Source organism: Rhyacophila brunnea, unplaced genomic scaffold (genome assembly GCF_057557595.1).
Source record: "Rhyacophila brunnea isolate RB1 unplaced genomic scaffold, BYU_Rbru_1.0 scaffold_1, whole genome shotgun sequence".
NCBI classification, from domain to species: Eukaryota; Metazoa; Arthropoda; class Insecta; order Trichoptera; family Rhyacophilidae; genus Rhyacophila; species Rhyacophila brunnea.
In genome coordinates this window covers 62,863,654-62,879,216 of record NW_028232751.1, presented here as the reverse complement: position 1 = coordinate 62,879,216, position 15,563 = coordinate 62,863,654, and the positions used below count along the sequence as shown (strand labels likewise).

Here is a 15,563-nt window from a genome sequence, read left to right as displayed (position 1 = left end):
AAGGAATCGGCTTTATCATACGACTTAATGAAGCAGGCCAACAATAGCCGACAACTTACGAGAAATAGCGACGCGATAAAAAAAAAATGCAGGGCATCACAGAGGATTTACTTTGGTCATTATAACGTACCCATATAATATAATGTTAACGTGGAAATTTTGCCGCAAATTGATTACCAGTCTGATTACTTGCCTGCTTCACCATACTTTCATATAACCTGCCGCCCCTAGAATCATACCATTGACGTGGGTTCACGTTCGAATTCTGCACTGACCTGCGTATAGCATAATCTACGTATGCTATCTACAAACTGGCCAATATATAGCCAGTTGCTTTACGTGTATATAGATAGCACGGTGTCAGCTTGAATGATAACAAAGTTATAAGGTGAAGTTTTAATACTCACGTGTCCTCTGGTGGTGGCGAAAGTCCTTTGGTCGACTTTTCTCACCATGACGATGCGGCTCTGCTGACCACACCGTCTGTTTGGCGGACATCCTCGCCTCTCCATAATGATTTGCTAATAGTATCTAGAAACAAATTAATATTATTATCATTATAATAAATCACCAATCACATAATATGCCGTGATTCAACCCCTAACCAAACCGAAAAAAACCCACTTTATTTTCGAACAAATCGATAATAGTTTAGGTAGTTAAATTACTTAGTTATGCTCACGATGAGCGAGTGGTTACGCGTCAGGATTATAATGTTGGGGATGTAGGCTTTGAATCCAGGGTTTGGCAAATTCACATGATGTTTTCAATTTCTGTTTGGAATCAGAGTATGGACTTAATTGAGCGAGTGGCTAACATCCATTTCTCGTTAAAATAAAAATCTATTAATTATTCTACATCCACCCTGTGGATTCCCATATTATGATCTTTTTAGGATCGAACTTGGTAAAAAATATATTAAGACGTTTTGGTTCCAATTTCATATAGGTCTCCACTACAGGCTCCATAAATGCTAAAGATGCATCCCCAGAAATATTCTATACATTTCTATACTTATAACAAACTACGCATATTATATCGACCAATAATATTGTAAATTATATAATAAATTGCAAAGCTACCACTCCACAATATCACACACCACACTTCTTCATCGAACGCTCGTCATAATTAAATAATTAGTTACAAAACACTAAGTAGATAATGTGCAACAAATAGTAGATATATCGTCACCTTACTATTAAAACCTCGTAAGTCTGTTTGATAAGAATGTTGAAGGAAAGAAAAAATGTAATAAAATCATTAACACTGTTGTGAAATACGAGGTTTTAATTCCATGTTTGAAACCACGAGACTTACGAGTTTTTAAAATTTGTCGATGGATGGACAGCACACTACTCTAGAGAACCGACATTTTGATATGGCTTAAAATATTTTTGTTGTTTAAATTTTGTCGAACAAACTTAATTTTTCCATAATATCAAACTTACGAGGTCTTAATAGTAATGTGACGACTGACGATATGTGTATTTTTGCAAAAAAAGTCACCGCACGCCACTGGTTCCAACATATATTAAAAAAGATGTAAGGCGACTTAATAGTAGCAGAAAACATGTGGAAAGGTGCATGCTATACATAGCGCGTAATGCACTCGTTCCCAACGCATATGTAGCGAATTAATTTATAGGGGATCCTTAACATTCTGATGAAAAGTAACATTTTCATATAAGTAGTTTTTTTGAAAATTTGTTCCATGAATAGTAAAAAAAAGTTATACGCGGTGCAATTTTCTTTCATGATTATTAACATTAAAAAATCTGTGATTATGAGATAGGTAGTACGATGGTAGGCAGTGTTGATAATTCATCATTTAGTAATTATTCATGTTTGAACTGAAAAAAAACTGTAATTATTTGTGGTCTAAACGGAAAAGTTTCACCTTCTGTGTAGGAAATTTAATGAATATTAAGTAACAAAACTTATTTGACGATATTTTCATTAAGTCGTGATTTTTTTTGTTGTACGTTTCCTTGTTTATCGGTTTCTTTTGCGGTTGTTCGACGTTATACACATCCTGATCATAACATAACACTGATTATGTTCATCGAAACTCTATCTTCCTCGCAGTGGCGCACCCAAGGCGGGGGGGGGCGGGCAAGGGGCCCTGGCACGACACTGGCAAAAAACTATGAGGCAGCTAAACATATAACAACCAATGCGAGCTGCCAGTACTCACGTATGCGTATGAAACATGGACTTTTAAAATGTAATAGAAAATCCATAAATTACGAGTATGGAAAGGTGCATGTTGGTCATAACGGGGAAACATCACAAAAAAAAACCAATGGATAAGGAAGCACACAAGAGTACGCGATGTGATATACGTCGTTATGATGATTAAATGGCAATGGGATGCACAAATGCCGTCATATGCCTTAAGAGCGTACAAAAGTGAAACGGCAAATAGTTTTCAACAGTATGTGGGACGTAATTTCGGCTGCGTTGCCTGTCGGAGAGCGATAGTAGACCTGTGAACACGTCCATTATTACGAATATAATAATAAACATAATATTAAAAGGACGCATGTTGAATTATTATGACAAATTATATTTCGTTCGGCTCGCGTCATTTGCACAATCCGCGCATCGCCTAGCCACGATCTTTTTAGACCATGCCTCAGCCATACCTTAAAACCCACTGGAAAGATAAACACTATATAGGTGGATGGACATGGCCGAAGAACTAGGGACCGAAAAATTTGGAGACCTTTATCCAGCAGTGGATCAGCCCCGAATCGATGATGATAGTGATGATACTATGAGAGGTATATATTAATTTTTATTTACAGTGCACATTCAGAGTTTTTAGCGTACGTGACTATGCAATAGAAAATTTGAGGGAACATTGCAATTAGTACGAAATGTCCGTATTTAGAGGTGTGAAAGTGAATATTATTTTTATTATGATTCCTCGATGATTACGGGACGCACAAATTTGTTGTTTTGCTAATCGATTTTCAAATGCTATTTGCATTCACACGTTAATCACGAAATTAATTAAAAGTGCCCGAAATCATTGTGGTTAGTGATTCGACAATACGCATATAGCGAATAATTATTGAGACATTATGTTTGTAAAAAAAAGCGTTTCGTACACAGTGGAGTAATGCACTCAATATAAAACAGAATATAAAATGCAAAATCAGTCTGTCTATGACATGAATTAATGCAAGTATAACAGCCAGCGCAAGTTAACTACAACAAGTACATACATTCAGATTTAGTTCAGTGTAATTTGGCACAGTGTAGGGATTGCAATACAGAATGAAAATGTCAATTCCGGTTTTTCGGTATTTCTTATTGAATACCGGCATTAATACTGATATTTCTTAAACATTAAAAGAACAAGTAAGTAGGTGCTTATCAATACAAATATAGCTAAATATTAAAATCTTTTAAAAATATTGTTTTATAGCAAAAATCGACATAGCCACATTTATTATGTTTACATTTAAAATATATAGGTACTGATCATAATTATTGTAGAACTAGTAATTTTTTTTACAAATAATTTGAATACATAATAATATATTGATAATTTTAACAAAAGCCCTCAAAACTTCATCAAGTGGAAATAAGTCAGGCTGCAGGAAGGCTTCTTAAATTCAACGCTTGTACAGTCATCAATTATTATTATAGAATAATTGAACATTTTTGTCGCGGATGTTTTCTATATCGAAATAATATTATGATAGTTTTATTATTTTTTCACCTCTGCTGGATTCACTCAATATATCTGCATTTTAGCAGCACATAACTTGTAATTCATTTTCAAAAAGGTAAACGTGCTGTGTGTAAGTGTGCTTTCTTAAGGTGATAGATACATCAGTGAAACGGCAAATAATTTTCAACTTCAGGCGCGACGAAATTTTGGACTCGCCGCCATTCGGAGAGTGAACGTCGAGCTGGAAATACGTCAATTTGTTTCGTGATGGCGACGGGGGTATTAATTCTTAAATTGTGTAAAGATGACTAAAAACGTTACCCATTTGCTCTAAAAAGAAAACATGTCAATGAATATATTATTATTGTTACTGATAAAATAATAAACATAACGTTAAATGGACACATGTTGGAATTATATGACAAATTATATTTCGTTTGACGTGTGTCATTTGCACCCGCGACCCTCAATCTCCGCATCGCCTAGCCACGATCTTTTTAGACCGTGCCTCAACTGAGATATAACCTTAATACTGAAAATTCCGGTATTTTGGATTTTTGAAATACCGCTATTGCAATCCCTAACACAGTGTAATATGTAGGACGCAACCTAGGATAGGGACGCTTGATAATGTAGGAAACGATATTACCAACGAGGAATAATCAAATAAATACAGCTGCTAATAAATGAGTCGTGATGAAACTAGATTTATAATGTTAGTATTACAGACACTAGAAAATTTGTTATCACATCACGATAATGCCATACCTCATATGGAGCATGATGTGCCAGTTTGAATCATCAAGTTTAGTCATTGCAACATCTTCTCCTGACATGGCACCATCAGATTAGTAATAATTTTCCGCAGTCTACAAAACCATATTAAAGGGAAATGGTTTAGTATAAAAGTTGGTATCCGAAGAGCAGAATTTATTCAGATAAAAACAGTAAGAATTCTATCAACAAGTATTTGAAAATTTAAGGAAAAGTTGAGAATAAATGATAAATAATAACTAAGTAAAACTTTTCAAGTAAATACTCAAAAATGGTCCCTACATCCTGAAGTGGGCCCCCAGACCGGGATCTTTAGCGAACTCGCCCACCTATCGCTATGGATAAAAGCAGTGTACCTAAGTAAAGTGACCAAATGATGTTTGCGATAAAATTACGCGTATTCAGAGTATTTTTAGCGATTTTTTGAATAAATCCATTTAAATTATGGAATTATCGAGTGTCAACACACAATAATCAGATATTTAATCGCATAACCACATTTTATTACCAGGTTTTTATTAGCTCGTATTCTTGTTTGTCCAGTACAAATTTTTTCTTGTTTGTCCAAGATTTGTATTAGACGATTGAAGATTTTTAACTAACTTCCCGACTAGCTAGACATTTGAAACTTTTAGAATATATCAGAAAACGATTACAATGCATTCTGCTCTGGCTGCATCTGGCTCAATGCTTTTAGCCATCTTTAAGCAGAATTGAATTCATTTTCAAAAAGTAAAACACTATTATTGGTTGCTAAGGGGGTCCTAGCAACTAAATTATTAATATATACGTGCGTTACTATGGAAATCAATATGAAATGTCAAAATGACATTTCAGTATTCTATATTTATTCAGTATTTCGATCAAGTACAAAAAAAGTTTTTATTAATACATATAATTGTCAAGTTTTTATGATTCAACAGAAAATTTAAAAACGTGGTATATAAAAAGTTCTTTTAATCCTGTAATTATTTAAATGTTAATTCTTTCCAAATAAAATAACGCTATTTAGAGAAAATTGTGATTAGCGTTTATCTTACTTTTTATTTGGTCGACTCGCCACGCCGGGCCCCTAGACTAGAGCCCTGTCAGGCCTACCCTTGTGGGGCCCAAGTAATCAAAGCATAAGATTTTATTCATAATATTCATCATCACAAGTGGGGCACGCCGACAAAACAAAAACAATTTAAGTTTTGTTATTTTTTCTCCAAGATTTAATGGCCGAAATACTAAATGTTGATTAATTGTATTAAAAAAACTTCTTTTAGACTTGCTTATAGTATAAAGGGTTAAGACCATATTGTGTAGGTTTGAGAAACACTGCATTTAAGAATGAATAGTATGATTAAAAAATTACTTACTCACTAAACAATTTTGACACGGTGTTCGAGGAAACATATAAAGATAACAAAATACTTTATTGGTGAATTATAGTTTTTTTTATCACTAAGTATAACAAACTTGAATACTTTTAGCTGATAAGATTAGAGTGAGCCAATTCTTGTAGTACATATTATTATCTAGTATGAAATACTAACATAACTATTTATTATCGGATATATAATATTTTGTCACAGAACCTCCTCGTATGAAAACTGTTTGGATTATGTTGGATTGTAGTGTATCGCTTTGGATGTGTTTATAATAATAATATATAAGTAAATAAACAAAATATAAATTTTATTTACAAAGTCCGTTTATAGAAAATTTCGTCATGATTGGTGAGTGATACCTAGAGCGTACGGCGTACAGCATAGCGCCTGGAATGCAATGGTCATGGCCCCCACATCCTGAAACGGGCCCCCAGGCAGGAATAATTGGCAGGCCCCCCTACCTATCGCTAATGTTAAAAGCAATGTGACACTATACAAGCATTTTCCAAAGTGTGTTCTAGGTGAAATTATTTAGCGATTTTTGTATTTTTGAAAACACCTGCTTGAATTATGGAGTTGTCGAGTATAGAATTGACACACAATAATCAAAAATTATATCGCATAGTCACATATTTTAAAATGTTGATATTTTCGAAGCAGGCGATTTTTTTTACTATTTGTGTGAATTTTTAATGTTCGTTTATTTCACTTATCTGGTCGACCCAAAACGCCGGGCGCCTCCTAAGCACGGGCCCCAGGCTAGAGCCATGTCAGTCCCCCCTTGTGGAGGCCATGACAATGGTTATGTGTTAAAGACCCATTCGATGAGAATATTTAAATTGTATTTTTCTAATATATAGGCATGTCTTTAATTATTGTATATAAACGGTTTACGGTGTTAAATGTTAATAATATTATGTACGAGTTTTCAAGCGTATATTATCTCTATAACCAAAACAATATAATATATATTAAATTAATTATGATACAATAATGCATAAATAGTATTACTATAAGGAGAAAACCCGCCCACGTTCACTTAGGGAACGGGTTCCCAATTCGTGAATTCTCCAAGGGTTTTGCAAAGTTTTTCAAATAAGCACTAAATATTTATCTGAAAAAATATTGACTATGATGTAAAATTCAATATCAATAGGTGGCTCGATTTTTGAATAACTTACTGTAAAATAAATGTGGGCCTTCGAACGAAATTTTATATTAACGTTATTTGATTTTGTTTAATTTTTACAACGTTTTTATTGGCTCATATTCTTGTTTGTCCGGTGGTTGTTTATCCGGTACAAATCTTGCAATCGATTGTTAACTAACTTCCCGACTAGCTAGACATTTGAAACTTTTAGAATATATCAGAACACGAAGCCAATGCATTCTTTTAATACTTTTAGTGAATTCGTTTTCAGTTAATTCTGTTTTGTATGGAAATTTATTTCGGAATAAATCCGTAATCCAATCCACTATTATTGGTTGCTAAGAGGGTGGTCTTAGCAACTAAATTATTAATATATACCTACGTGCGTTACTATGGAAATCAAAATGAAGTGCCAAAATGATATTTCAGTATTCTATATTTGTTTGTTTGTTTGTTTTTTATTTACTTCATATCAAGTACAGGTTTGAGCATATTGAGCATAATAATTCAACAGAAAATTTAAAAATGTTGTAAGTATATAAAAAGTTCTTTTTATCTTGTAATTATTTTCATATTTATATGACGGTGAATAAATAACAGAATTAATATCACCATATTATTTGAAAAAAGTATGATAGATGAATTTGCGCAATGATCAATGTATGTTATAAATTGTTGTCTTTTATAAATTTAGCTAAAAAGCTTTAGTTAACTTTAGCTTAAAGCTAAAAGATTAAACATGTTAAAAAAATATTTTTTTGGATTGATGAAAGGCAAACACTGGACGACAGCTTGGAAAACTAATTTGCAAATTATTATAAAAATTTTGCATGAAAAAAGAGTTTTAGAATCGCAGAAAAATTTTAATTTTACGAATAATACATTCTCACAGTGAATGTGAAATAATATTTTAGCCACGACTCAAAGGGCTGGATAAATAGTGAACCCAATTTCAGCATGACCTTAACATTATGAGCGTTTGTATGTATGTAGATAAACTGTTGCGTATGTCGCGTGTGTGTGGGTTCTGCTCTGTTCACAGGGTCACTCTTCTGCGAAAGTTAGAAAACTTTCTGCATTCATTGGACGAAACCGACTCTGATCGTTATTATATTATGTGGAGCATGGCCCCCACATCCTGAAGCGGGCCCCAAGACTAGGATCTTTGTCGGGCCTCCTACCTATCGCAAAGGTTAAAGGCAATATGACGCTCTATAACGCTCGTAAAATTAAGGGTGTTTAGTGTATTTTTTATATTTTAGAATGAATGAATTTATTATAGAGTTATCAAGTATTGACATAATTAAAAATTATATCACACAATCACATATTCTAAAATATTACCATTATGAAAGGAAAGACTTTTTTTACTATTAGAGCAAATTTGTCGTGTGTGTTTATCTCACTTATTTGGTCGACTCGCCACGCCGGGCCCCCCATGAGCCCGGGCCCCCAGGCAAGAGCCCTGTCAGCCCCCCCTTGTGGGGGCCATGATGTGGAGACTATTATTACACCTATAAATGATAGTTAGGAAGAGTCTCAGAATTTTTAGCGATAGAATAAATGACAATTCTATTTAATTGAATAGTTGAATTGGGAATGCCTAAGTGTTTAAGATATTATTTTTAAATATTTATTAATGTAACACTATGGCTAATATTTAGTATCCAGTGAATTTATTGCTTTGGTGGTTGTTATCAGTTATCACCACGATTTTTTTTTATACTGGTGTACCTAGCACTTTGTATTTGCCACGTACAGAACAGTTTTAATTGTATATGACACATGTTTCGCTTATAATAACCTACTATATTTACTATCTTCATACTTAACACTGTTTACTATGTAAACTAAAGCGTATCGTATAGAATTAAAACAATGTTATATGTGGTGAAAACAATATTGAAAATATTGATTATGTAGCCGTTATATTATTATTGTGTAATGTGTACAATAGCGGTATATTCCAAAAATACATATTACACTCGGTTTATACAATTAATATAAGTAGTGTTTTGGATTAAAATTATAAAAAATACTAAATATTTTACTTGGTTAAATTAATTTTAATTATACTTGTCAATGTGTACGTATGTAGTGTATTTAATGAACGGTAATAATCTAAGGTTATAAAGTGTTCCAATTATAAATTTTGTTTTGCCTGCGACGCTGTTAAAATACATATAAGATTTAAATGAGGACCTAGAAAATAGTTCTCACTGTAAATGAGGGGCAGCTGCGTTAAATTAGCTGTAACCGCATACAAACAAGCATTGACGTCCCGCCCCCGGACAGCGCCGAAATGCCGCCCTATTTTTTTACACACTATTTTTTATCATCCGTGCACGTGTCGTTTCTGGTCACCAAGAACATCGAAGGACAATGGAAGTAAACTAGACATCGCGAACCCGACAAAAAAAATACAGCACTATTAAAAATTTATGTCCTTTAATACATTTTATTTCCAACCAGTGAGCTGACTTTTTAATAGAAAGGTGTATTCTTTATTGCTAAGTTTAGGATGCTATTTATATATACCAAATAATTCTCCTCGATTTGCCGCCCTTCGAGTACCTACCGAGCCCAAGCGACGCTCAATCTGCCTACCCCCACTGCAATCAAGAACTCCAATTATTAGATACTGTTCAAAAAGTACATTATTTTATTAGCTTTAGCTTTTGAAAAATGGAAATTTGAATTTAGAAGACTACATTATTCAGTAAAAACCGTCATTGGAATACGATTCAATATATACCTTTAAATCTAGGAATTATCCGTGTTGTCCTAATTACACGAAATACATAAGTGCATATCTAAAATAAGCAACTTTAGACACAAATATCATTAACTCCAAATTAGGTGAAAGTTTTACGATTGGCTAAATCAAAAATAAATTACAAAAACTATTTCCTGTAGTAGTTAGTAGTTTTGTATTTTATATACATACCGCCTCTTTTAACCTCTGCCCTTTCAGCTCTCTATATTGTCACCTTGAAATAATTAACACTGCACAGTGACGTCTCCTAGACAAAATGCCGCCCCTAGGCAGTACAGTACTTTTTATCATCCTTTCATGACTCCAATATCTAAGAAATGTGTTGTATGGATACATTACTAACAATAATATTAATTAATCTAATTTAAATGCCATTTCTGCCTCAATAGTCAATATTGCGAATCTACGATTTCAGCTAGGTACCTACATACATTTAAAAATTCACCTGACAACTTCCAAAACGAGTAACCAGCAAACATATTTGGGTAAATTTTAAATTAATGTAAGTATGTACCTACCTACAATTCAAATATTATTTGAAAATCTACACGTGTCATTGCTGTTCGTGACGTGACGTCCAAGGACAATGGAAGTAAACTAGACATCGCGAACCCGACAAAAAAATAAAGTCCTTTTAAATTTTTATAGTAATAATTAATACATTTTGTTTCCAACCCGTGAGCTGAATTTTTTTATGGAAATATATTTCCCTTATTACTAAGTTTAGGTAGCTATTTCTATAAGTATATAAATAATGATTATCCAAGATTTGCCACCCTTCGGGAAACTGCCGCCCCCAAGCGACGCTCAATCTGCCTACCCCCACGGGACGTCACTGACACTGTAACTACATAAGATACATGGCCCTAAAATTTTTGAGTGAGAATGCTCATATTAGTAGAAATGGCGTGATTATCAAGATAGAATAGACACTTAGATATTATCTAATAGATAGATAGAATACTTATTTCATATAATGACCGTTTTCGTCTGTAAAGGTTTAAAAGGAAAATATTAACAGGAAATTTGCTCTTGGCTCTACAATCCTATAAGATTTTCTGACGAAAAATAGTTATTTGCCAGTCGTTTATCCTATGTACCTATATATTATATCAGTGGAGAAAGGTGGATGTAGGTTGTTAAGATTTGACATAAATAGTGCACACTAAACTTGGTCAGTCATACTTGTTTGTTTTAATTGAAGTGTTTTCGTAGATAGTGTTTGTTTGTTTTTAAAATTCAATTAAACCCTGTCCAATCTATGTCATATTAGATAATAGACAAAAATTGTTCGTTTATCTATAAAATATCTGAAATTATGCCATTAGACGATACATAACTTGAGATATTTTATAGATAAAAGAATATTTTTTATTGATTATAGTTTGGTATAGGCGGCTTAATGAATTAAAAAAAACTAACCAATAATAAATTATATATTCCTAATTCAACGAAAACAATTAATTATTAGTATGACTGAAAACGTATGCATATTTTTGTCGATCAGTGATCGTTTTAGGTACATAGAGGTCTGCGACGCTGACAAGTTTGGAGGCAACCTTGTTCAATTATTGTGCAATAAACTGCCATTACAATATGTCAGTGGCGAAGGGTGGAGGTAGGCTGTTAAAATCCGACATAATAATAGTGCATACTAAACCTTGTCCGTCAAACGTATTTGTTTTCATTGAACTAATACTATAATGTGTAGATAGTGTTTGTTAGTTTTTAAAATTCAATTAAGCCCTGCCTAATCCAAGTCATAGTGGATAATAGTAAAAAAATATTCGTTCATCCATAAAATATTTTTTTCTATTATGGTTTGAATAGGGAGGGCTTAATGAATTAAAACTAACCAATACCATCTATAATAAGTATTCTTATTTCAACGAAAATACATACCTAAGTATGACTGAAAAGTGTGCAGTATATTGTCGGATCGCCCATAGTATACACTAACTATTATGGCTTGGTTTAAGCAGGGTTTACTAGAATTTTAAAAACTAACGAGCAAAATCTGCGAATTGTATTTTTAGTTCAATAAAAACAAATAAGTATGACTGACAAAATTTAGTGTGAAGTATTTAAGTCGGATCTTAACAGCCTACCTCCACTCTTCGCCACTGATATATGGTTTAGATTCAAACACACATTGAACAACATAACATTTGAATTTTTGACGAAGCTGGATTAAATTTATACAATTAATATGTTCAAAAGTTTATGTTTAAGCAAGCATTAACTATATTAAAATATAACCCAGCGATGGCCCCACTATAGCGTCGTGGGTCCCAGGCTCGAATCCTGGGTCTGGCAAGTACACATATTATTTTTCAATTTGTGTATGAGTCAGAGTACGGACCTTGTAGGTTGAGCAAGTGGCTGACATCCATTTCTCGTAAAAACAGAATCTGTTAATACAAATCTCCACTCTGTGGAGACCCATATGATCCTATTAGGATCGGGCATCGTCGGAGTGTATCTAGTTATATTGAAAACAAACAATACAATCTTAACATTTTGATATAAATGTGAGTTAAGGCTATGTGGGGCAGAGTTGCTATTGCATGTTAATTATATATAATATATTTTAATACATAATAGATAGGTATACAAAATTATTTCAATATAAATATTCTTAAGGGGGGACATGCTCAGCGTACGTCAAAATGGAGCTTTTATGCTATTTTCTTTGCTTTGAAAATAGCACAAAAGCTCCATTTTGACGTATGCTGAGCATGTTCCCCCTTAAACGGAACGTACCCTAAATATTATAATTTTGGCAAATCATTATAACGCAGGTTAAATATATGTACTTTTTAATATAGATACTTATAGTTCTATTATAGTTATAGTTTATAGATAATTATATCTCAAATTAGTATTATCGATAACTACTTAATTGAGTTTGAAATTAAATTTTAAGTGATTTGAATTTTATTTCATAGGAATCGGTTTCGGTGACACGGGTTTTCTCGTATAGCATTTTCAGGTTCTACGTATAGGTATATATGGTAAAATTGATAACTTGTATCGCAAAAACCGATTGACTTTCTTAAATTAGTAAATAATCAACATATGCTTTATATTTATATTAATGAACATATTTCATGGATTTAAAGTAACATATTATTTATTATTTATGTATATGAACGAAACGTAAAAGCGCGATAATATGAAACTTTTCATGAGAGCAATAATTATTTAAATAAAGAATTTTGTCAGTTTAATATATTTTTACTAACTACATTAGCAAATAATTACAAGATAAAAAGAACTTTTTATATACCACGTTTTTAAATTTTCTGTTGAATCATATAAACTTTACAATTATAATATGTATTAATAAATACTTTTTTTGTACTTGGTAGAAATACTGAATAAATATTATAGAATACTGAAATGTCATTTTGACATTTCATATTGATTTCCATATATATATTAATAATCCAATAATCCACGTATATATTAATAATTTAGTTGCTAGGACCCCTTAGAAACCAATAATAGTGAGTAGTTTATATTACTTTTAACGATTTTTTTCTGAAACATACCTATAAAACAGAATTAACTGAAAATGAATTCAATAATAAAGATGGCCAAAAGTATTAAAAGAATGCATTTTCTATTATTATTCTAAAAGTTTCAAATGTCTAGCTAGTCGGCAAGTTAGTTAAAAATCGATTGCAAGATTTATACTGGATAAACAACCACCGGACAAACAAGAATACGAGCTAATAAAAACGTGGTAAAATAGTTGTAACTTCGTCACAAAATAACTTTTAATGACGCACTTTTATGACACTGTAAATGATATTATAAATAATCTGTTCTTAGAAATATTTTTTTTGCTATAATATCCCTTAATCATAAATGTTAATAGTATTAATGTTTAAAACACTTCACATTAAATCAATATTATGATAAGATCCACATACCGGAAAATGTGTATATAATTTAATACAAAATCGTAATCATTCTACTGAATTGTGTTATATATTCTGAGAATTTTTTTCAAACGACTCACATATTAATTTAGTGTTTCAACGTTATTGACAAAAGTTCGAAAATAAGTTTTAAACAACATAAAAAAACCTTGTGCCGGCAAAATTCTTACACACAAATAATAAAAATACACATTATTTAAAATACACAAGGTTTATGGAAGTCGAATTACGTATGATGTGTGACAGTTGGTTAGCTGTGCAAAATGTAAATATTATGATGGGAACTTAATCACAGTAATAATTACTTGGACTTGTTCTATGGAGGTGACATTGCGGCGACCCGGCCGCACTCTCTGCATGGCGGTCGCAGTGCATCTAACGCCAATTGTTTTCATTCTACATCGATTTGCGGGAAGCTCTTGCTCCGATAGCAATTCGAATTACCTACAGCTTTTCCGTTAAAAAATATATTTTACCAAAGCCGCTTATGTATCATTTCTACGATTTATTTACTTTCTATAGATTCCTGAATACTCTTAAAAAAGTGTAGCAACTTAAATTGAGAAAGTAATTTACAAAATTAGAAATTTCATCCAATTAAAATATTCATTAGAACGAAACTAATTTTGTTTGTAATATAACACTAATGTGCGAAAACATCTTCTTGGCTACGCTTCTAGGTGCTGTTGTTTACTAAATGGGAGGAGCTTTGTAGTTTATAATGGAAGTGCGGTTAAAAATGGGCGGAGTTAGTTCACAGATTTAACACGTAGCCAAGATGTTTTCGCACTATACAACAATAATTGTGAAAAAATATATACTTATTAAATAAATAATAAGTTAATTTAAGTAAGTATTTGTATCAAATATAAATAAGTTATTTTTGGAGTTATACTTCTTTAGGTGCGTAATTTTCAGCTGTGATATTGAGGCCTGTGGCTTGGGCCGGTTGGTTAAAGACTGAATTTTGCAACTTTTATTTATGAGTAAAATTATATATCAACAAATACATAATTTTTGTGAATGTTGAGTCGGTAAATAGTTCAAACAACGGTATGTTGTAAATTTACAATATTTAGACACTTCATACACAAAAATACATATTTTTACAGTTTAGTATAATATTTGTCATGTCAATTTATTTATTAGCGGCTTATATTGATTGAAGCTGAAGATTGATGCTTAATTAAAGACAATAATAATTATTATGTTTCATCACAAAAGCCAATATCACGTTTCAGTTAAACCATTAAATATGCTGTTTTACTTTTGATTTGTTATAAATTATTATTCTTAACGAAAATAGTTGTACAGTCATCTGTTTAAGCAAAGATGGTCGAAATAACGGTTTGCAAAATTTTTCAAACACAGGTTTTGAGATTTTTTTCTTCCAAAGTAGGTACATTCTGCTATAATATTTTGTTTTGTTACGACAAAGAAGTATAATTTATAACGCGCGTACATAAGTACACACCGATTTTTTAAAAATATTTAGCAATGTTACAATTTAAAAAGAGGTTGTCAAACTGTATTGGGATCATTTACACCGTCTCTTATCGCATGTCGACGACAATGAGAGCGACCTTCGCTTACCAGCTGGTATCAGGAACAGCTCGGTGAGATTGCACTCGTACCGGATGGTCTTAAACCACTAAATTGATCTTTCCTTGGATAATGGGTTGGGGAATTCTGTACATCTGTCGTCTCGCAGTACTGTAGTTTTCTGTTTGTAATGTTACACGGCAATTCTCGGCTTTTTTTCTATTTATTTAAGGATGTCAACCAAGGACGCGCCAAGCGGGGGTGTTGGGGTGCACGGCACCGAGGCGGGAAAATCCCAAAAAAAACATTTTTTTAA

General features: G+C 32.4%; 1 protein-coding gene across 1 annotated transcript in view; it reads right to left on the bottom strand.

The window, feature by feature from the left end:
* LOC147080056 (uncharacterized) overlaps positions 1–14,077 on the bottom strand; it is a 45,762-nt gene extending 31,685 nt beyond the window's left edge. The window contains exons 1-2 of the mRNA XM_085957761.1: positions 14,011–14,077; positions 408–531 (exon numbers count right to left, since the gene is read on the bottom strand). Coding sequence (XP_085813887.1) covers positions 408–512 — 105 coding nt within the window. The 5' untranslated portion in view covers positions 513–531; positions 14,011–14,077. The remainder of the gene's footprint in view (positions 1–407; positions 532–14,010) is intronic.
* Between the last annotated feature and the right edge of the window lie 1,486 nt (positions 14,078–15,563).